Source organism: Meles meles, chromosome 7, assembly GCF_922984935.1.
Source record: "Meles meles chromosome 7, mMelMel3.1 paternal haplotype, whole genome shotgun sequence".
Taxonomy (NCBI): Eukaryota; Metazoa; Chordata; class Mammalia; order Carnivora; family Mustelidae; genus Meles; species Meles meles.
In genome coordinates, this window is record NC_060072.1 from 8,909,061 (window position 1) to 8,930,870 (window position 21,810).

Here is a 21,810-nt window from a genome sequence, read left to right on the forward strand (position 1 = left end):
ACAAAATCCAAAAGGTAGTGGGGCTCTGAGGAAGAGATCCCTGAGCCTCCCGTGCCCTCGAAGATAAGGGGGGAAGATGTTTTGCCTCTCCTGATGGATTTTTATGGCTGGGTGCTGGGCCCATCCCTCTGTCCAGATCAGAGCTTAGGCCCACCATGGGCGACCCTGGATGAAGCCCATCCCCTCTTGGGTAGAAACTGGATGGTTCGGTGGGTATGTCAATTTGCTCAGTGTTAGCTTTCACACTCCCTGACAATGTCCAACCCAGAGGAGGTACCCTTGGGGCCAGAATCTTGGGAGTTGATGGCCACAAATATAAGGCCATGCCATTATAATTTACAGAAATGTCAGCTGATACTAAGGGCAGTAGATGGTATCAATGCTCTAACTAGATGAAAAAAGAATGTGTTTAAAGTTCAAATCCTGTTTGCCCCTACAGCCAGGAACCAATGCAGGGGCCCTAAAGGATGGGGGGGGGGTGTTTCTGGGCCCCTTCTGGGTACCCACGGAGAACGGCCTGCAACCCAGCTCCCTCCCTCCTGAGATGACGAAGAGGCCTCTCTGTATGGGCAGCTCTGGGGATCAGGGAACCCTAATGCTTGCTCTCAAGAAGACCAGGACACAAACTAGAGGCCTTGGCTCAGGGGCTGCGGACACCATCACCTCCTGGCCTGCCCCATCCCCGACAGCAGGATCTGGATCCTGTACCCTGACCTCTGGGAGGGTCACTTGCCCACGACCCTGCCCCAGGGACCCGGCCGTCCCCTGGAGCCTGTCCTTCCTCCAGGAGATAATCACCGTATACTTCTCTACCTACCCACTGGGACACACAGAAAGACATTTTACTGCTCTTGTGGACACTTCCTGGGAACCTCACCCTACATCAGCGAGGGGCACCCTTTAAATGACGAGGCCTAACAGGACGGATATAGCAGGCGTTCAACCTCCTTCGGGCAGGATTCACCTGCCACGCAGAGGCTGGGCTATTGCCCCACATAAAATTCAAGGGCCTTAGTTGGTCCTGTAAAGGCCGGGAAGCCCCACTTGAGGTTAAACACCAGCTGTGAACTATTCAGCCTCCCACCACGCCTTGCATCTCCTCACACTTCGGAGGCAACACACAGCACACCTCTCCGCCATTCTTCATCCACGCGCCCACAAAGCCACAGCCGACAGCCAGTTGGCTTGAAGGTCAACTCACAAAGCCCGCTCCCTTGTTCCCCTTGGCTTCTTTCAGACGGCAGCACCCGGCCGCCCGCCGTGGACTGGGTGTCCTGGGGACAATGGACTAACCGTGGACTGGGTGTCCTGGGGACAATGGACTAACCGTGGACTGGGTGTCCTGGGGACAATGGACTAACCGTGGCCCCTCCTGGCTGCGGGCTTCCGGCCCAGACGGCTGCACCCCTCCCCCCAGAACCTCAGATTCTGGCTCCTTGGTGGGCTTTATTAGTAACGAGGCCCTCACGGAGTGGGGCTGCCCTACTCCCCCTCCCCACGAGACCGCAAATCAGGGACGGCTCCCAGCAGTGACGCGACACAGCTACACGTGCCAGTTCGCCACAGTGGGAGGACCCTTTCTGGAAGGGGCTAAATCCCGCGGGAAAAGGCTTTCCCAATGGCCAGAGGACACGGCTTCTGGCTCCTCAGGCCCCTGCCCAGGGACTAGGGGTTAGCAGTGACACAGCCCCCACTGCCTGAGCCCCCCACCCCTGACCCCCGCTCTGACTGTGGCAAGGCGGGGTCAGCTCAGCCTGCTCGGGACAAATGGCCACGCAGTGCATGGCTGCCCACGACAAGCGTCTTGTCCTCGTCCGTATTGTTACCGACTCAGGGGTAGCCGCTCACAGGCCGGCGGTTTGGTCAGGTCATTGGCAGTGGGATGACTTACGCAAGGCCCACGCACATGGGCGGTTCCAATTTGGAGAACTCCAGGGCGATGAAGGTCACCCGCCTCCGCCCGGAGGCAACACTCGCGCACCAGAGGCGGTCTCTAACCTCCAGGCCGGCTCCCTTGCCTGAAGCCTAGTCACCACCCGTCTTTGCGGCTCCGGAACACAACCCTCTGCCCACAACTCCGGGGATAATTCCGCAGCTCCCTCCACCCGCCAGCCACCGGCAATCAACCCTCCGCTCCAAGGCTCCAGCCTTTCTGGGTCACGGCTTCCCAATTCCTTCTTCCCTGGCCTGAAGGTTCCCTCACGTCCCCTATCTCCCCTGGTCTTGGGAGAGCTCAGGACACAATGGCCCGAGAGGCCTGGGCTCACAGCAGGGGGACTGGGCTCCCCCAGGACTTGAAAATGCATTGTTTTGAACTGCAAATTATGCTCCCAAACCAAAGGCCGGAAACTGCCAATTCTTTGGGCCTGTGAGCGGACAAACCTCTTAGCCGCTGGGAGGTGGAATTCACAGAGCTGCTTCCTCTGTCGCTGGGCAGGACCCACCACACTGTCACCAGGGTGGTGTGGCTTACCACCCACCACACCCGCAGGGACACCTCTGTGGGGCAGTCGTCTAAGTGCAAGCCCCCCCAGCAAGGCCTCCTGACACCTCGGACTCAAGTCCCCAAACCCAGGAGCTCATGTTACTGCCCATCGGAACATAGCACTGGGCTCTCCAACAGGATCTCCATGGAACTTCCAGCTCGCCCACAGGCCTCTGGCATTGTGGAACGCCACAACCGGCTCTTAAAATCTTTGCTCCTTGGGGGCGCCTGGGTGGCTCAGTCGTTAAGCGTCTGCCTTCAGCTCAGGTCATGATCCCAGGGCCCTGGGATGAAGCTCCGTATAGGGCTCCCTGCTCGGCGGGAAGCCTGCTTCTCCCTCTCCCACTCCCCCTGCTTGTGTTCCTTCTCTCCGTATGTCTCTGTCAAATAAATAAATAAAATCTTAAAAAAAAAAAAAAAATCTTTGCTTCTTGGGACGCCTGGCTGGCTCAGTCAGAAGAGCATGTGACTCTTGATCATGGGGTTGTAAGTTTGAGGCCCACGCCCCATACTGAATGTAGAGATTACTTAAAAAAAAAAAAAAAAATTGTCTGGGGCGCTGGGTGGCTCAGTCAGTTAAGTGTCTGCCTTGGGCCCAAGTCATGGTCTCAGGGTCCTGGGATCGAGTCCCACATTGGATTCTACTCAGCATGGAGTCTATTTCTCCCTCTCCCTCTGTGCTCTCTCTCTCTCAATAAATAAAGAGAATCTTTAAAAATAAATAAAACAAAAATCTTTAAATGAAATGAAAATAAGGTCCTTGCTCCTTAAGTTACAGGGCAGTAAATGTCTTGTAAACTTCCTTACCGCCCGAGGTCCCTACCACTTTAAATTCTAGGCCCCCTGCCCATTGCACTCCTCACGTCCTGTCACTCGGAGAGCCACCCAGAGCGGGTCCCTCCAAAGGAGCTGGCAGCATCTTCAGACCAACCCTGGCGAACCCAGCACTTGGCAGCAGTTGGGCTGAGCGCCCCGGGGACGCGGTCGGCCAGCCCAAGCATCGCTATACCTGCAGCAGCACGCGCCGCACGTCCGCCTCCGTGTGCTCGGCGCTGAGCTGGCCCAGCAGGAGCTCGGCGGACAGCCGCTGGGCCACGAAGCTGGTCACTCGGTTGCCATCGTAGCCGTTGAAGACCCCGTACAGGAAGCAGTTGTTCTCACTCCTGCCAGAGAGGGAGGGAGCAGCTTGGGACGGGGCGGGGGGGGGGGGGGGGGGGGGCTTGCAGGAGAGTGACGCCAGTTCCCAAGTGGAGGAGAGGAGGGCCAGGACTTGGGGGAGGCCAAAGACACAGCAGCGGTGGCTTTAGCTGCCTACCTGAGTCTCCCCACATTGACCCTCATGCCACTTGGGCATGGCCTTCTGGGACGCTCCCCGCCCCCACTGTAGCAGGCCCCGGGTGGGGGCGAGGTCCAGATGTACAAGGGACAGCAGCAGGTGCCGCCTCCCACGGACCCCACCTCAGCGGCGAGCCCCATTCGAGAGAGGTGCAAACCTGCCTCCCATGCCCAGGGGGACGTTGCCGGCACGCTCACCTGAACTTGAGCCAGCTGTCCTCTGGTGGGTGGCTCTCAGTGCCCTTACCATCAGCAGAGTAGCTGCGGTTGGAGGCCGTACCAACCCCAGAGAGGTGGCAGAGTGGAAGGTCATCTGTCCAGCTTGGCTGCTGCTCCTGAGGACACCAGGAAACGGAGAAGTGTCGCCTTCTCCCCCACAACGGACCCCGCACCTTCTTCTTCCCCAACAAAAACGCAGCAGCCCCAGAGCCCCGTGGAGAAGGTTCCACTTCCTTCTGGAAAACGGTGCTTGTACGAACTAACGCCTACAAAAGGGTCTGTGTGTTTTTTGTTTGTTTGTTTTTTGTTTTTTTTAAGATTTTATTTATTTATTTGACAGAGAGAGATCACAAGTAGGCAGAGAGGCAGGCAGAGAGAGAGGAGGAAGCAGGCTCCCTGCAGAGCAGAGAGCCCCATGCGGGGCTCGATCCCAGGACCCTGAGATCATGACCTGAGCCGAAGGCAGCAGCTTAATCCACTGAGCCACCCAGGTGCCCCGGGTCTGTGTGTTTTTACGGGAAGTCCACAATGCTTTCCCCCCAGGAAGTCTAGAAAAGCCTAGAGCTCTCAAATTAAGGCCCAGCAGTGGTTTCCGAGCATGAACTATGCCTCAAAATATGAGTGAGACACACAGGTGAAGCAAACTCCCGGCTGAAAGCTCTCTGGTGGCTCCCCACCTCTCCCTGCTGTGGCTCTGACGCCCATCACTTGGGCACTAGCTCTAACTGGAGGCCTCCAGGCCCAGGCCCCAAAAGGGCCGATCCCAGGACACCGGCAAATGCCGCAGCTCCTTCAGGTGACTGATTCAGGCAGCCCGACACCAGAGAAACTGCCTTGCGAGCAAGCTTCAGTCGTGCTCCGTGCCCCTGGGGCCCTGCTCTCCTGCGGTGACTCTCCCAGCTGCCCAGCGCCAAGAGCACAAGGCTCCCCACACCCCACTCTTTCCCTCTGCATGAACAGACTCCTTATCCTTGTCTGGCATTACTCCATGCTCTTTGGGACTCTGGCTCAGCAGTCTCGGCCTCCAGGTCCTCCTTCAGGAAGACCACCCCACTCCCAAGCCGGACTTGACTGACAGCCCTCCCATGCACTCCTACTACGCCTGGCTCCCTCCCTCCTGCCCGCCCATGTCTGACTTCCATTCTACCCCATGGATCTCGAACTAGACTGCTCAGTATCATCACCATGGAGCTTAGAACCTTCCACGCGCACACACACACACACGCATGCGCACATACACAGCTGTCCAGGCCCAGCCCAAACACAAATTCTGATCAGCCTAATCTCGAGTTCACACTGAGCATTTGCATTATTTTAGCCGCAGAGACAACTCTGACACAATGCCCAGGTGCAATCCACTGTTTCGCATTGAGCGCCTCCCCGCAGCTGGCCAGGTTCACAGGAGCATTCCCAGGGCCACTGGGCTGACCTACAGCAAACGGAAACAACTGGGACAATCAAAGGCCAACTGCAAGGACAAAGTCAGGACGGGATGCTGTGTGTTAAACAGGCACGGGTACTGTGCACGACTGCCTGCAACGCAGTAGTCGGGGCCTTCAAAGAAGGCTGCGAAAACCACTTTGATGGGCCTTTGCAATCGGACACATAAAAGGCCTGTGGTTAGTTTTTGTGGCAAATTTCATGTTCTGTTCATTTACATACTGACAACCGGGGTCTCTATGGCTTTTTTAATCGCTTTCGTGCTGCATTTACTCTAGCGGGTTAGTTCTGGGCTTTGCCCCCTAGAGCAACTTCTGCAGGATGTGGGAGCTTATTTTTGTATTTAAATTAACATATAGTAAAATGGACCTTTTTTTGGGCATGCGAGTCTATGAATGGGAACAGGTGTTTTGTGTGACTGTCGCCCCAAGATCTGGAACAGCCTCTCGCCCCAAAGTAGACCCTCGTGTCGCCCCTTTGTAGCCACATCCTCTCTAGCCCTGTGCTGCGCCACTACATTGTCTTTTCAAGAACGTCTTCGGTGCAATTAGGCAGTACATGACTTTTTTTCTTTTTATTGTGATAAAACACACATAACAAAATTCACGATCTTAACTGTCTTTAAGTAAACAGTTCAGGGGCACTAACTATTCACTGCTGCGTAGCCAGCCCGGCCATCCATCCCCATGGCTCTTTCCATCTTGGAAAACTGAAACTCTGTCCCTGTTGAACACTAACTTCCCCTCCCACTCCCCAGCCCCTGGCAAACCCACCACTCACTCCAGGTCTCAAGGTGCATAAAACCTTTTGAGATGGGCTCCTCTCACTCAGCACCATGCCTGAGATCTCCTCCCCCGACCCCCCTCCCCACACAAGTTGCTGCAGGCAGCAAGTTTGTCCCTTCATTGGAGAATTTTCCACCAGTTGGATGGAAGCCCATCTGCTCATCCACTCAAGGGCCTCTGGGCTGTTCCCAGCTTGGGGCAGGTATGGAGAGCCGGTATGAAGAGTTACAGGCAGGTTTTGTGTGAACGTGACCTTTCACATCTCTAGAGTAGGGATGAGATGGCTGTCTAATTTTCTAAGAAATTGCCAACTGTTTCCTGAAGTGGTGTACCATTTGCACTCCTGCCCATAAATGCACAAGGCATGGGCTAAATGCACAAGTTCCATGGGCTCCGCCTCCTCCTCACTGCAGGGTGCCTTTTGTTAAATGGAGACATTCTAGGAAGCAGGTCGTGCTAGCTCACTGTGGCTGTGACCTGCACTTCCCTGGTGACTAATAATGGTGTTAAGCATCTCTCCATGTGCTACATTGTCATCCCCCCCATCTCTGCTCAAGTGTCTGTTTTAAATCTTATGCCCATTTTTTTTTCTTCTGTCCATTTTTCAATTGGGTTGTTTGTTTTTTCACCTGTTGAGATCTGAGAGCTCTTTATGTCTTTTGGATAAAGTCCTTTGTTGGACATGTGATTTGCAAATATTTTTTTCCCAGTCTGTAGCTTGTTTGTTCGTTCGTTTGTTTCTTTCTTTTAAGATTTATTGACTTTGAGAGAGACAGAGAGAGGGAGAACGAGCAGGGGAGGGGCAGGGGAGCGGGTCCTTCAAGCTGACTCCCGGCTTGATCCTACAGCCCTTGAGATCATGACCTGAGCTGAAACCAACAATCAGAGGTTAGCGGACTGAGCCACCCAGCACCCCTGTAGCTTGTCATTTTATTTGCTTATTGGTATCTTTTGCAGGCCAAGAGTTTCTAGTTTTGATGAAACCCATTTCATCAGCTTTTTCTCTCATGGTGCACGCTTTCATGTTCTAATAACTGTGCCTGGCCCCGGCCACAGAGACCTAGGTTTTCCTTCTGATAGTTTCACAGTTTTACATTTAGACCTGTGATCCATTTGGGGTTAATCTCTGTCTAAGACAGGAAGTTTAGGTCTAAGTTTTTTTTGTTTCACATGTGGATATCCAACTGTTCCAACGCCATTTCTTGAAAAGACTACCCTTTCTCCATTAAATTATCTTTGCGCCTCTTTCCAAAAAATTAACTGGCTGTCCTTGTATGGGTCTGTCTCTGTTCTCCACTCTGTGCCATGGATCTATGTGTCCATCCCTCCACCAGTTACATGCTCTTGATTACCACGGTTTTATAAATTTATATTCAAAATCTCTATTATCTAATCTACATTTTACTTATAATCTATATTATACAATCAGGTAGGGGGTTGCCTCTAACTTCATTTGTTTTTTTTTTTAAAGATTTTATTTATTTATTTGACAGAGAGAGATCACAAGTAGGCAGAGAGGCAGGCAGAGAGAGAGGAGGAAGCAGGCTCCCTGCTGAGCAGAGAGCCCGATGCAGGGCTCGATCCCAGGACCCTGAGATCATGACCCGAGCGGAAGGCAGAGGCTTAACCCACTGAGCCACCCAGGCGCCTGACTTCATTTGTTTTCAAAATGACTTCAGTGATCCTATTTCCTTTGCCTTCTCTATAAATTTTAAAATCACCTTGTCTGGGGCGCCTGGGTGGCTCAGTCGTTAAGCAGATGCCTTTGGCTCAGGTCATGATCCTGGGCTCCCTGCTTGGCAGGGAGCCGGCTTCTCCCTCTCCCATTGCTTGTGTTCCCTTTCTTGCTGTGTCTCTGTCAAATAAATAAAATCTCAGTTTGTCTATATCTACAAGAAGATCTTGTTGGGCCTTTGACTGGAACTGTTCACAGATCAGTTTGAGATCCGACATCTTCACCGTGTTGAATCTTTCAATTCATCAATGTGGTGTGTCTTTACTTACATCTTTATAGGACTTATTCACATGATGTCACAACAAGGTCTGAAAAGCCACTAAGGTCTATTAGTAGTAGCCTCCGAAAATTGCAAATGTGACCGAAACCTAGCTGTGGAAAAGAAACAGCAACAAGAGCTGAAATTCCGCTCAGCTTCGGAGGACACCAGGCATGTAGGTCAAGACACATACAATGAAAGAAAAACTGCTTCACGGTGACATAAACTGTTTAGCTGGCATCTTCACCTGTATCATCTGAAAGCAGTATAAATGTCTCTCTCAACAGAAATGACAACTTAATTAAGTCTTCGGAATCCACATATGACATTACGTGGGTAGAGTACATTCCATTAACACAAACATATTCCATAAGCATTTGCTGGGCATTTACAGAAGGCTGGCATTATTCTAGGTGCCGGAACCACAGTGCGGAAAATGACTGAGGGTCCTTGTCTGAAGCCTCCTTTCCAGTCAATGAGAAACTTTAAACATGTAATACAATAAACAAAGCTATTTGAGACAGGGATATGTGCCATGGAGAAAATAATTACAGTAAGGAGACAGAGAGATGGTGAGGGCTCATTTAGATGAAGTGGTCAGAAGAGGCGACTTCTGAGCCAGACCCAAATGGTGATGGAGCAGTGACCATCTCAGAAAAGTGGGAAAGGAACCTTTTGGGCAGAGGAAACAGCATGTGCAAAGACCCCAAGGTGGAAAAGTAAGTGTGTGAGGTTTACGGAAGTCCAAGAAGGCCAGTGTGGCCTCTGAAGTGACCAGAGGGGAAAGTGGCTTGCTACTGTGTTCATACACGTGTGCCTGGGTGGGAACAGGGTAAGGCCTTCCATGCCACTGAAAAGAGTTTACTGCCAAGGAGTTAAGTACTTTACAATGAACTGCTCTGTACCAATTATCCCTTAGGTCTTAGATCTGCTTAATAGATCTGTGAGGTCAGAGACCTCACAAAGATAACCTGGCAAATAAGTCTCCAAAAGAAGCTTTTTTTTCCCCCTAGGGTCTGTCTCTTGCCTCCAACTCAAATGACATTACGCACAAAAGCACTTCCCAAGTCAGGTGTGTCCTATGTCTTCCTCCTGAAAAGATGGGTCAAGAGACCAATATTCAGGGGCGCCTGGGTGGCTCAGTGGGTTAAAGCCTCTGCCTTCGGCTCAGGTCATGATCCCAGGGTCCTGGGATCGAGCGCCACATGGGGCTCTCTGCTCAGCGGGGGGCCTGCTTCCTCCTCTCTCTGCCTGCTTCTCTGTGATCTCTGTCTAATAAATAAATAAAATCTTAAAAAAAAAAAAAAAAAAAGAGACCAATATTCAGCACCCCAAAGGCCCATAGCTGTTTCAGAGCGCGGCGAAAGGGGTGCGTGGGTGGCTCAGTTGGTTAAGTGGTTAAGGGTCCTGGGACGGAGCCCTGTGTCGGGCTCCCTGCTCAGTGGAGAGCCTGCTTCTCCGTCTCCCTCTACTGCTGCCCTTGCTTGTGCGCCCACGCGCGCTCTCTCTCTCTCTCTCTCTCTGTCGAATATATAAATAAATCTTTTAAAATAAAGCACGGGGGCGCCTGGGTGGCTCAGTGGGTTAAAGTCTCTGCCTTCGGCTCAGGTCATGATCCCAGGGTCCTGGGATCGAGCCCCGCGTCGGGCTCTCTGCTCAGCGGAGAGCCTGCTTCCCCCTCTCTCTCTGCCTGCCTCTCTGCCTACTTGTGATCTCTGTCAAATAAACAAATAAAATCTTAAAAAAAAAAATAGAGCACGGAAGATGTTTATACTTTCTAAAGTACAGACAGTAGACTGTCTGTGATGAAAGAGGAGATTAAGATGGATGAACTTGTCATCTCGAATACGAGATGGACAATATAAATGTGTCGCCAGGGCGCAAACCCGTCATCGGTGCTGCAACGGTGCTGCTTCCTCTGCCATTCCCTACCTCCCACGGGACAGAGACAAGCTTCAGGGACTCGAATCTTTCCAACAAATCCATACTTTCCAGCAAAAAATAAGTACTACCCAAGCAACTTATGGGCCCACTAGATATTGTGAGATACGCTACAAAAACCACCAATGAGAGTCTTCTACAAGGAAGGAAGGAAACAAACTGGAACGGATGACAAAGGACCTGGGCACGTCGGCGTTTCAGGGCACAGGGACAACGCATCTGAAAGCAATTCCCAATGGGTGCCCATGACATTGCTACCAGGAGCGGGCACTCAGCTTGTGTGGGAGAAACAAGCTCTCCCGAATCTGAAAAACCGTGCGACAACAGTACAAGCACTTTGTTCTCAGAAGGTATTCACGACTAGGGCCTGGACACCTCTGTGATGTTAAATTTTTTTTTTAAGATTTATTTATTGGACAGAGAGAGATCACAAGTAGGCAGAGAGGCAGGCAGAGAGAGGGAGGGGGAAGCAGGCTCCCCACTGAGCAGAGAGCCCGATGTGGGGCTCGATCTCAGGACCCTGAGATCATGACCTGAGCTGAAGGCAAAGGCTTAACCCACTGAGCCACCCAGGCGCCCCACCTCTGTGATGTTAAGTGCTCTTTTTGACATCTGATTTTCATAATATTGAGCTAGCAATATTTTGGAAATATAGTTGATTCCTGAATGCCACTTGAGTTGGGGCACCAACCTCCTGCACAGTGGAAAGTCCACGTGTAACTTTCGACTCCCCCAAAAACTCACCTATTGACATAGGCTACTGGCGACTGGAAGGAAGCCTTATCAATAACATAAATGATTAATTAACATGTTTTGTATGTATATGTATTATATACTGAATTTTTACAATAAAGTAAGCTAGAAAAAATAAAATATTAAGAAAATCGTAAGGAATGGGGCCCCTGGGTGGCACAGTCTGTTACGCAGCTGACTCTTGGTTTCAGCTCAGGTCGCGATCTCGGGGTCCTGGGATCAGGCCCTGTGTTGGGCTCCTCGCTTAACGTGGAATCTGCTTAAAATTCTTTCTCTGCTCTCCCTCTGCCTATCCCCTCATACATGCACTCATGCGCTGCCTCTCTCTCGAATAAATATATAAATCTTACAGAGAAAATCGTGGAAAAGAACACAATACAGTACTGTATTCATGGAAAAAATCTGCATGTAAGTAAATATGCACAGTTCAAAGCCATATTGTTCAAGGGGCAACTGTGTAGTATTTGATTAACTAGAAACTGGTTTTCAGGTCAATGAGTACAGACTCCAATGCTATTGTTTACTTAAGGACAGTCTTGATCCATTCCCAATATTAACACTCAAGAAAACAGTAGTCAATGGACAGTTTAAATTCTTTTTTTTTTTTTTTTAAGATTTTATCTATTTATTCAACAGAGAGAGATCACAAGTAGGCAGAGAGGTAGGCAGAGAGAGAGAGGAGGGAGCAGGCTCCCCACCAAGGAGAGAGCCTGATGCAGGGCTCGATCCCAGGACCCTGGGATCATGACCTGAACCGAAGGCAGAGGCTTTAACCCTCTGAGCCACCCAGGTGCCCTCAATGGACAGTTTAACATGCCATTATATATATGCTTCAGTTGGTACTAATGCCAGCATCTTACTTAGTAGGGAAACACAAGAAGGATTCTCATTAAGATCAGAAACACAGGGGTGCCTGGGTGGCTCAGGTGTTAAGCATCTCGATCCTGGGATCGAGCCCCACATGAGACTCTCAGCTTGGCAGGAAGCCTGCTTCTCCCTCTCCCACTCTCCCTGCTTGTGTTCCCTCGCTGTGTCCCTCTCTGTCAAATAAATAAAATCTTAAAAAAAAAAAAAATCAGAAACACAGCAAGGATGCCCACCTTCTCTACTATCCTACTGAACTAGAGGTGTCAGCCCACACAATTAGATAAGAGAAAAGAAGCGGAGCTTAAGAAGTAGAGCAGTACATCAGCAGGGATTTCTGCCTACTGGGATCTCTGTCTTGTCAAATAAATAAATAAATAAAATCTTAAAAAAAAAAAGAGGTAGAGCAGTACAATTATCTCTGTTTTATATTTGCTGAGCTTAAGGACTGAAGAAGTACAATTATCTCTATTTGCAGTTGATAGGATAGTAAACCTAAAGAAAACCTAAAGAATTAATGTTAAACCTAAAGTAAACCTAAAGAATTAATGTTAAAATTAACTCAAACCGGGGGCGCCTGGGTGGCTCAGTGGGTTAAAGACTCTGCCTTCAGCTCAGGTCACGACCCCAGGGTCCTGGGATTGAGCCCCACATCGGGCTCTCTGCTCAGCAGGGAGCCTGCTTCCTCCTCTCTCTCCCTGCCTGCCTCTCTGACTAGTTGCAATCTCTGTCTATCAAATAAATAAATAAAATTAAAAAAAAAATTAACTCAAACCAAAGAAATCAGTAGGGTGGTGGGACAGAAAAAACAAGACACGAAAACCAAGAGCCTTTACACACTTAAAGAAAAGACTGGCATCCAGCCTCCACATTAAAATTCCCACTTGCTGTCAACTAAAATAACAGCGTCTTTTTCCTCTGAGGTTCTTGCCAGTCAGTCTCCCCTAACCACACTCCTGTAGAGGATTTTTTTTTAAACCTAAATTTACATTAGTTGGATTATATCTTAATGCTTTCATCTCAGCCTTCCAGCCTATTGACATAATTTTGAATCTTACCCTTTGAAGATTAACAATCTCACTCAGCTGTCTATCTTGTACAGATAAGGCCTTCTATACAGTGTTCCAAATGATTTCTAAAAAACTATGATCAGAACAAAAAAGCGTGGGAAGCTAACCTACTTCTGGCAGAAGGAGTCCACACCGACACAGGAAGGAAGTAACGCTTCTACCAAAGGTTTGCCCTACTTGAAAGGCCAATGTATTTTGGGGATCTCAAATAAAGAGGCTACTGACCCCAGAGGGATAGCCATAGAAACAGACACACACTTTAAAACAACTATTTATATACATTAAACTTGCTGGGCAAAGACCTACTTATTTCATACTGATACTCTTTAAACATAAAGTTCCTAGCCAATCGGACTTGACTTGGTATTAAGATAAAGGAGAAATAGGAAAAAATTACCCAAAAGCATACTAAAAAGTATCCATGGTGAGGCAAGGCCTCCCTCCCCTTTTCTGGTCTTTCCCAGCCCTGTCTACCTCCAAAGGGCCCTGCTCAGATCCAACTAGCACCAGAGGCCCATGTTTCCCAGACCTCAACCAGCCATTCACTATCTTCAAGGAACTAGGCACTTCCTATGTTTTTCTTTACAACACCACATTTTATTCTACTCAAATGACTTCATTTTGTTGTTGTTTTTTTTAAAAGATTTTATTTATTATTTATTTGACACAAGCAGGCGGGGGGGGGGGGGGACAGGCCCCCCGCCGAGCAGAGAGCCGGATGTGGGGCTCGATCCCAGGACCTGGGGATCATGACCCAAGCCGAAGGCAGAGACTTTAACCCACTGAGCCACCCAGGCGCCCCTCAAATGACTTCATTTTGAATGTAAATGTTTCCAGTATTTTAAGTAGAAAACCAGTATCACCTGCTTTATCTTGAAGATAATAAAAAATGAAAACAAAACAAGATTATTAAATTCTAGCTGAACCTATTGCTGGCCATAGACTCTGAGCTGGAGCTATGTTTCTGTTTAAAAAAAGAAAGAAAGAAAGAAAAAGAAGGCAGGGGTAAGACACCTGGCTGTCTCAGCTGGTGAAACATGTAACTCTTGACCTCGGGGTTGTGAGTTCAAACTAAAAACTGCGGGTAGAGATTACTTAAAAATAAAATGTTTTTAAAAAACAACAGGGGCACCTGGGTGGCTCAGCCATTAAGCCACTGCCTTTGGCTCAGGTCATGATCCCAGAATCTTGGGATCAAGCCCCACATCAAGCTCCTTGATCAGCAGGAAGCCTGCTTCTCCCTCTCCCACTCCCCCTGCCAGAGTTCCCTCTCTTGCTGTTCACTGTGTGTCTCTGTCAAATAAATAAAATCTTTTTAAAAAATTAATTAAAAAAAAAATTAATTAAAAAAAACAGGGAGGAGACTAGCAAGAATCAGAAAGGTGTTAATGACATACTAGGAACAAACCAAGTCTTTCTCTCTTGATATCATCAGAGTTTGAAAAGGAGTTGAAAAGCAAATAAACTGTGTGATATGTTAAAAAAAAAAAAAAGGAAAGGGAGCGCCAGGGGGGCTCAGTTCCTTAAGCACCTGCCTTCAGCTTGGGTCATGATCCCCGGGTCCTGGGATGGAGCCCCATGTCATGTCGGTCTCCCTGCTTGGTCTTCCTCTCCCTCTCCCCCTGCTTGCATTCCCTCTCTGTCTCTGTCATTAAATAAATAAATAAAATCTTAAAAAAGCAAAACAAAACAAACAAAAAAAAAAACACCTGGGGGATATGTAACAATGAGTTTTAGGCCAGCACACACCAAACCCTCTCGGGGGGTACGTGTCCGCGGCTCCGGGAAAATAACCGCCCTGAGGATGAAATTCATCCTCAGGGTTCACGGAGGCATAGCGGTCATTAACCATCTGGTGTTTTGGCAACTTTCACGCTAGAGCTTGGTACTGGTTTCTTGGTTTTTGGTTTTTTTAAAGTTTACTACACCCTCGGGGCGCCTGGGTGGCTCAGTGGGTTAAAGCCTCTGCCTTCGGCTCAGGTCATGATCCCAGGGCCCTTGGATCGAGCCCCGGTGTCAGTTCTCTGCTCAGCGGGGAGCCTGCTTCCCCCTCCGTCCCTGGCCCCCGCCTGCCTCTCTGCCTACTTGTGGTCTCTGTCAAATAAATAAATAAATAATCTTTTTAAAATAAGTTTACTACACCCCACGTGAGGCTTGAACTCACAAACCTGAGATCAAGAGTCACATGCTCTTCTGACTGAGGCAGCCAAGCGTCCCTGTTTTGCTGTTGTTGTGTTGTGTTGTTGTTTCATAGCCTAGTGCTGTTAGCTGCTTATTTTGCTAATTCCAAGACATATGTTCCCATCTTTAAATATCCGAAGTTGGGGCGCCTGGGTGGCTCAGTGGGTTAAGCCGCTGCCTTCGGCTCGGGTCATGATCTCAGAGTCCTGGGATCAGGTCCCATATCGGGCTCTCTGCTCGGCAGGGAGCCTGCTTCCCTCTCTCTCTCTCTGCCTGCCTCTCTGCCTACTTGTGATCTCACTCTCTCTCGCTGTCAAATAAATAAATAAAATCTTTAAAAAAAAAAATATCCGAAGTTGATGTGTTACAAGTTAATTAGCAGGATATTTTCTTAGCAGTACATAAAATAATGACGGGTCCTTATAATTAATGACGTCTTGGATGCAAAGATACATGAAGAATTTCTTCTATATTTAGGAGTGCTCCTTTGGAACATAGTCCCCACAGCCCCTCGGATGTTCAATGACAAGTGGCCAGAGAATTTCCGGTTCTGCCCACGCGGGAATGAGACCGTCCCCGGTCTTCCCTGATGTCAGCAGTGCCCCCGAAATGGCTCTGACGCTGCTGTGACCAGGTGGGCGGCCATCCTGCTGCCCCAGCTCCCTCCCGTCCTTCAGGGATTAGCCACACCAACGCTCTGTTGCTGACTCCACCCCGACACGGACACCGAGTCTCTTGCTTCCTTCGTCCACATCTCTGAACAATATTCAGAAAAGGTCACGTATTTCCTAGTCACCCAAACCACTCCCTTCCCCACCCCTGCACACAATGATGCATACTTTCTCCCACACCCACAAATGCCAGGCCTGCCAGCGGCCGAGAAGGGGGCTCCTCGCGCTCACACAGCCTCATCACTGAGCTGCGTAGATACCCCCCACACTGAGCCTGCACCATTTTCTTTGATGGGTTCCTAATTAATTTCTCAGAAGAAACTGAACACAAAATATAGTAAGGAAAGAAGGGGCTGTTTCAAAAAGCCGAAATTAGGGGCACCTGGGTGGCCGAGTTGGCTCAGTGTCTGCCTTCTTTGACTGGGGTCATGATCCCAGGGTCCTGGGATCAAGTCCTACGGTGGCTCCCTGCTCAGCGGGAATCTGCATCTCCCTCTCCACTTGCCTCTCTCCCCTGCTTCTGCTCGCCTTCTCACTCACTCGCTCAAACAAATACAGAAATTCTTAAAAAAAAAAAAAAAAAAAGCCTAATTTTGACTTGTATGAGGGGCTCCCAAAATTCCTGTTTTGGTAGGAAAAGCATTGGTAGTGATCCAGGTGCACGGTAAGTGGTGAAGGGTGTTACGAGTACCCGGTACACACACCCCCTTCAGCGGCCTCACACACGTATGTGACCGCGTCACAGAGTAACAGTCCATGAAAGTCCCCACAGAGATTCATCTCCAACTCCTGGGCAGCAAAAGTGGACAAAGCATGGTTCCAAGTTCAGGCCACAGCTTGAATATCAAATTATAGTATGAAAAGGCTGAGTGTTTTTGTGGTGAAAGCACCCGAATTCCTTGGAGGCAAAAAGGAAGCTCAGAATGAGAGAATAATGCCCCCAGGAAGATGGCTCAGGGTCGGGGTGGGGGTGGGGGGGCAGCTGTTCTTTCTCTCCAAAAAGCTTAAAATACCCAGTGTCTCCTGCCATCTCTGTCTTTCTGAATGACCCCCTTTTCCTTCCCACTCCTCTGGGACCAGCTCAACTCCTGGCCCCCACCTCTCCCAGCAGGATTTTCATCAAAGGCTCTCTATGTTTTCATCACAAATATAGTCCTAATACATTCTTAAAGGGGCTAATAATTGTGGGGCACTTACTGCAGGCTGGAGCCACTGGGCCACATTCTGACCGTGGATGAGACGGTTGTAGGTGATGGCCTCGTGGATGTTTTTATTTTAATGGGGGAACTGATGACGTATATTAGAAAAAAATTCAGAGCCAGCACCTGTGATCTTACAGTTGTAGTGGCTCAACGTTTCTAAGTTAAAAAAAAAAATGAATTTCTAGTTGATTTTCTTTTTATAATTAAGGACAGAAGAGCAGAGGCAACACCAAACTCCTGATTCTTTCGGCCCCAAATGTGCTCCCTCTTCCCGAGACTCCCCATCTCGGTAAAGGGCACTGCTGTTGTTCCAACTGAAAACCTCGCAGTCCTTCTTGACTCTTCTTCCTCGGTCACGCACTCCCCATCTGATCCACCAGCGAATCCGACCAGCTCTTCCTCCAAAATACAGCCCTCCCTAAAAACCTAAAATATCCCTAAAAACCACCGAGTTTCACAGCACACTTAGGATAGAATCCAAAGTCCACACCAGGGTCCACAAAGGTCCCTTGGACCTTGGCAACCCTCCACTCCCCCAAAGCACTCTACTTCAGCCACGCTGGCCTCCTTGGCCACACAAGCCTTGGCATCCCTGGTCCCTCAGCCAGGAATACTCCCTCCCAAATCCCCTACTCCATCCCATCAAATGCTGAGCGATCGATCTTTCCCTACCACGCTAAAACGGCCCCTCCGCCATTCTAGGAATCCAGACTACTCCTCCCAGCACCAACTGAGGCTACAGGTATTATAGTGTTTACAATCTCTATTTACTCACTGTGACTGTCTCCCTTATTAGAATAGAGGCTTCGTGAGGAAAGTGTCCCTTGCACCTACACAGTATCAGCCACACAGTAAGTGCTCAGTGACAGCTAAATGCTCAGAACTGAAGGTGGCACTTCATGGCTGGACTGTGACCATGCTGGGCTAGGACGGTCATGTGTTAGTTCATTTAATCCTTACAACGCTCCTGGGTGTCCTTTCTGTGGGGAACCAAGGTTCAGGGATGTTAAGTGACTTGCCCAAGTCCCTGTGGGACTTGGGCTTTTTGTGAGGTTGCAAAGGGCCCAAGTTCCTTTGAATACATCAAGCTGCCTTCAAAAGCTCTTCTTTTCTTCAAAAGACCTTTCAAGGTACCATGCTGGCTGGGGACCAAAGGTGAAACTCCTCAGTGCTCTGCCATCTGACCCCAGCACGCCCAGCTGGCACCATGTTGCCAGCAAACCCCCAGCCTTTCCTGTGAGCCTCCACTGACCCAGTCAAATTAGGCCGGCCACAGCCCCTCAACACTGACCACACAGTGCCTTCCGCACGGTGTTCGTAGTAGAGGGCTCCCTCCCCCAAGGGTGCGCACACTTCTTTATCTTTGTATCCCCAGGTCCTACAACCACAGACTAGGAACCCTCAAGGGCATCGGCTCAATGCTGATATCTGAGCCGCTCCTACCAGACTCAGGACAGCGGAGAGCCAATCAGCAAGCAACATATGCGGCCAGGACACTCAGACACCCTGTGAGCAGAGATGTCTTGGTCATCCTTAGAGTGGGACGGGCCTTGTGTGGACACCTCTGTCATCCCCTTGCCTCTCATCATGATGTTATGTGCTCAAAGCTAATCGTCCTGTCTTGAAAGGACTCCCCTTCCGCCCAGGAACACATTCTAGAGCTAGCAAAGCTTCTGTCTATCCTGAGTCTCCTGGGTGCCATCATACCCAGGAAAGAAAGAAGTTGGACGCCACTCTCCTCAGCAAGCCGAGCTGGCCCACAGCAGTTACCACTTCCAGCACTCACTACAGTCCAGCCTGTATTTCTGGAATTTTCGCAACGGGTAAATTTATACAGGGGCCCTGCCCTTTGGGAGCTCACAAAGCAAAGGGCCGGGCCTACCTAACTCAATGACAAGGCTGACCTGCAGAGCACTAGTAAAATAAAAGGGCAGCCAAAGATGCGGAGGGGAAGAGAGCAGTCCCCACTGGGGAGACCTGGGAATTGCTACGGTGGAAGGGAAATTTCAAAAGCCAGTCTCCACAAAGCTGGTCACTAGTATACAGCCCTGAAGGTCATCCCTCCCTCTGATTCTGATGCTTTCAGGCCGGAGGGCAGGAGGGTGTGTCTGCTGTAGCTCCGTAAGTCCCACCTCAAGCACTGGACAGGGCTACAAATGCTTTTTTTTTAAAAAACAGTATTTACCTAGTGGTGGTAGGCGCTGGTGATATTCATCATAGATCGTTTAAGTACGGGAGGCAGACAAGTGCACAAGCAAGCACAACAGACTGCCCCATCGGGGGAGGACCCAGGGGCCCCACACACTACGCTGGTAGGTCAGAACAGGCTCGAGGCACCAAGATGTGTGTGTATCTACGTGCATGTGAGACAGGACGATGCAGGGGCAAGACACCAGCGACAAACCGATGAGGGTCCAGACTAGGGGGTAAGGGTGAGTCTCAGAACAATTCTTCCATGGCCTGCTCTCGCCTTAGAGTTAAGGAAACTGAGGCATTGCGCCTTAAGAGTCAGGACCAGAACCCGGGCTGCCACTCCGGTCATGCCTTCCGCAGCGCCTAGAGGTTCACAGGGTTTCTGGAATCAGACGGCCCGATTTTGACCCTGACTCTGCCACTGACTAGTCGTGTGGCCTTGGGCAAGTGACCGCCTGCCTCTCTGCCGCAGTTTCTCTACCCGTCCAACGGGAGTAATTGTGGTACCCACCTCCCGGGGCTGTTACATAAACTAGCTTACAACGTAAAGCAATTGGCAGGAAACCTGGGAGATGATAAGCGGTACACCAGTGGCTGCTGCGACTATGACTGTTTTTCTCCCGCGGCCGCTCGGTGCCCGTGGGCTCACCGCCCCGGCCATCTCCGCCGCAGCGCGCCACGCTCCCTTCCGGCTCCAGGGCGCACCCCACCCTCGACGCGCCCTCGACGCTCGGGGTCGCTGGACCGCGAATCCCAGCCCCCGACGACCGGGCGGCAGCGCGCACGCGCGGGCCTCGCGCGGCTGCACGCGCCCCCGTCCTCGGGAGTGAGGGGGGCCGGCCCGGGAGAGGGGAGGGCGGCGGCCACACCTCGCCAGGGAGAAGGAGGCGGCCCAACGGGGGAGAGGGAGCCGTGCCTGCACCCGACAGGGCCCCCCTTGGGCTCCCAACCCCCAGCCCGGAGAGCGGGTCGGTTCCTCACACTCTGCAGCAGGCTCCTCCTCTGCGCCGCCATCTTGGAGGGACCCCCGGGGCTGCGCCCGCCTCCCAGCAGAGCAGGCGAGAAGGGCGGCTAGAGCGGCCTGAAGCCGGCCGGGAGGATCTGACTGCCGGGGAGCACGCCCACAGCGCCACCCGATGGCCCAAGTCGGGTGGGGCCATGGAGGAGCCTGTGCGCAGGCGCTGTCTTACGCTTTTTCGCTCTTGGGAGGAAAAGGAAAGGCTTCCCTAAATGATTGGCTTTCGCCCATTTTATTTGCGTATTTTCTCCAGCATGCTTTTCAGGTGGGGCTCCTATGTCACCGGATTTACGTTCTTTTTTTTTTTTTTTTAAGATTTTATTTATTTATTTATTTATTTGACAGAGAGAAATCACAAGAGAGGCAGGCAGAGAGAGAGGAAGGGAAGCCGGCTCTCCGCTGAGCAGAGAGCCCGATGCGGGACTCGATCCCAGGACCCCGAGATCATGACCCGAGCTGAAGGCAGCGGCTCAACCCACTGAGCCACCCAGGCGCCTCGGATTTACGTTCTTTATGAACACTCTGGGAGTGAGGTTCGGTGAATTATTCATTCACTCGATAAATATTCGTTGGGTAGCCATGCTTGGCCCTGTGGGGTGAAGCATCGAGCAAGACACCCTCAGAAATCTGTTTGAATTGGGGAGGACATCGTTTACATATGTAAATCATTTCGAAGTGGGCTAAGTGGCAGGAAGAGAAGTTTATGGATGGGGCATGGGAGTGGAGGGCAGGCCAGGTGGAGGGGACATCTAGTGCATAAGGCACGAGAAAAGGGAGCGTGTGAGTGCAGCTTCAAGAAACATGTGTGTCCCAGAAGGGCTCTGTGGCTGGAACAGAGGTGGAGGGGATGTGAGACGAAGGGCTGTGGGGTGGGTTGGGACCAGGCTGGAGTTGGGCTATTCATATGGTGGACAGAGGGAACTTGTTGACTTATGAGCAAGCCAGGGACATGATCCCATTGGTAGAAAGATGCCTTTGACTACCAGGTACAGAACAGATGTTTAGGAGCATTGGAGTGAAGACCAATTAAGGGACTGTTGTGTTAGTTCACGGCAAGAGATGATAGTACTTTGCTGCCAGTGCCAAGGGGATGGATTTTATTTAGATGAAATTGTCATGACTTGCTTTAGGGACTGGTTAGGGTTGTGATGGAAAGAGATTCGTCAAAGATTCTCCCAGACTTCCGGGGAAAAAAAATAAAAACAACAGCTGGAAAATTTTACGTGCTTATAAAACAGGCAAGAAAAGAAGTCGGATCAGTCCTGAGATGGAGTGGACTAGAGAAGACCACATCGAAAGAGCAGGAGGGGTGGAGAGGTGGGGGAGCCTTGACACATAGAACCCAGGGTGAGGAGGGCAATGGACAACGATGTCGCATACTTTTGAGTGATCTAGTTAGAAGATTACTGAAGAAAGTCCACTAGGTTTAGCCATCCAGAGGTCCTTATCCCGGGAAGTTCAGGTAGGAAGGTATCACAGAAACCCAGATGCAGTGAGTTGAGGAGCCGTTGGGGTAGGGGACATGGAGACCTTGAGAATCGGCAGTTCTCCCTAGCTGGTAGGCTGTAAAGAGCCGGAGAGAGGGAAGGGAACATGAGATCGAGTGTGTTTTCTTTTAGGTTGGGAGGAACTTGAGCCTGTTTAAATGCTAAAGGAAAG

General features: G+C 50.4%; 1 protein-coding gene across 3 annotated transcripts in view; it reads right to left on the bottom strand.

The window, feature by feature from the left end:
* The window catches only part of TAB1 (TGF-beta activated kinase 1 (MAP3K7) binding protein 1), a 34,144-nt gene extending 13,893 nt beyond the window's left edge, over positions 1–20,251 (bottom strand). For 2 of the 3 annotated variants that reach the window (XM_046013192.1, XM_046013191.1), the window contains exons 1-3: positions 19,675–19,814; positions 4,019–4,155; positions 3,495–3,648 (exon numbers count right to left, since the gene is read on the bottom strand). In XM_046013192.1, coding sequence (XP_045869148.1) covers positions 3,495–3,648; positions 4,019–4,155; positions 19,675–19,794 — 411 coding nt within the window. In that variant the 5' untranslated portion in view covers positions 19,795–19,814. Of the gene's footprint in view, positions 1–3,494; positions 3,649–4,018; positions 4,156–19,674; positions 19,815–20,114 lie in introns of those variants that run through there. The other variant, XM_046013193.1, reaches the window with a different exon arrangement.
* Positions 20,252–21,810: the final 1,559 nt, after the last annotated feature.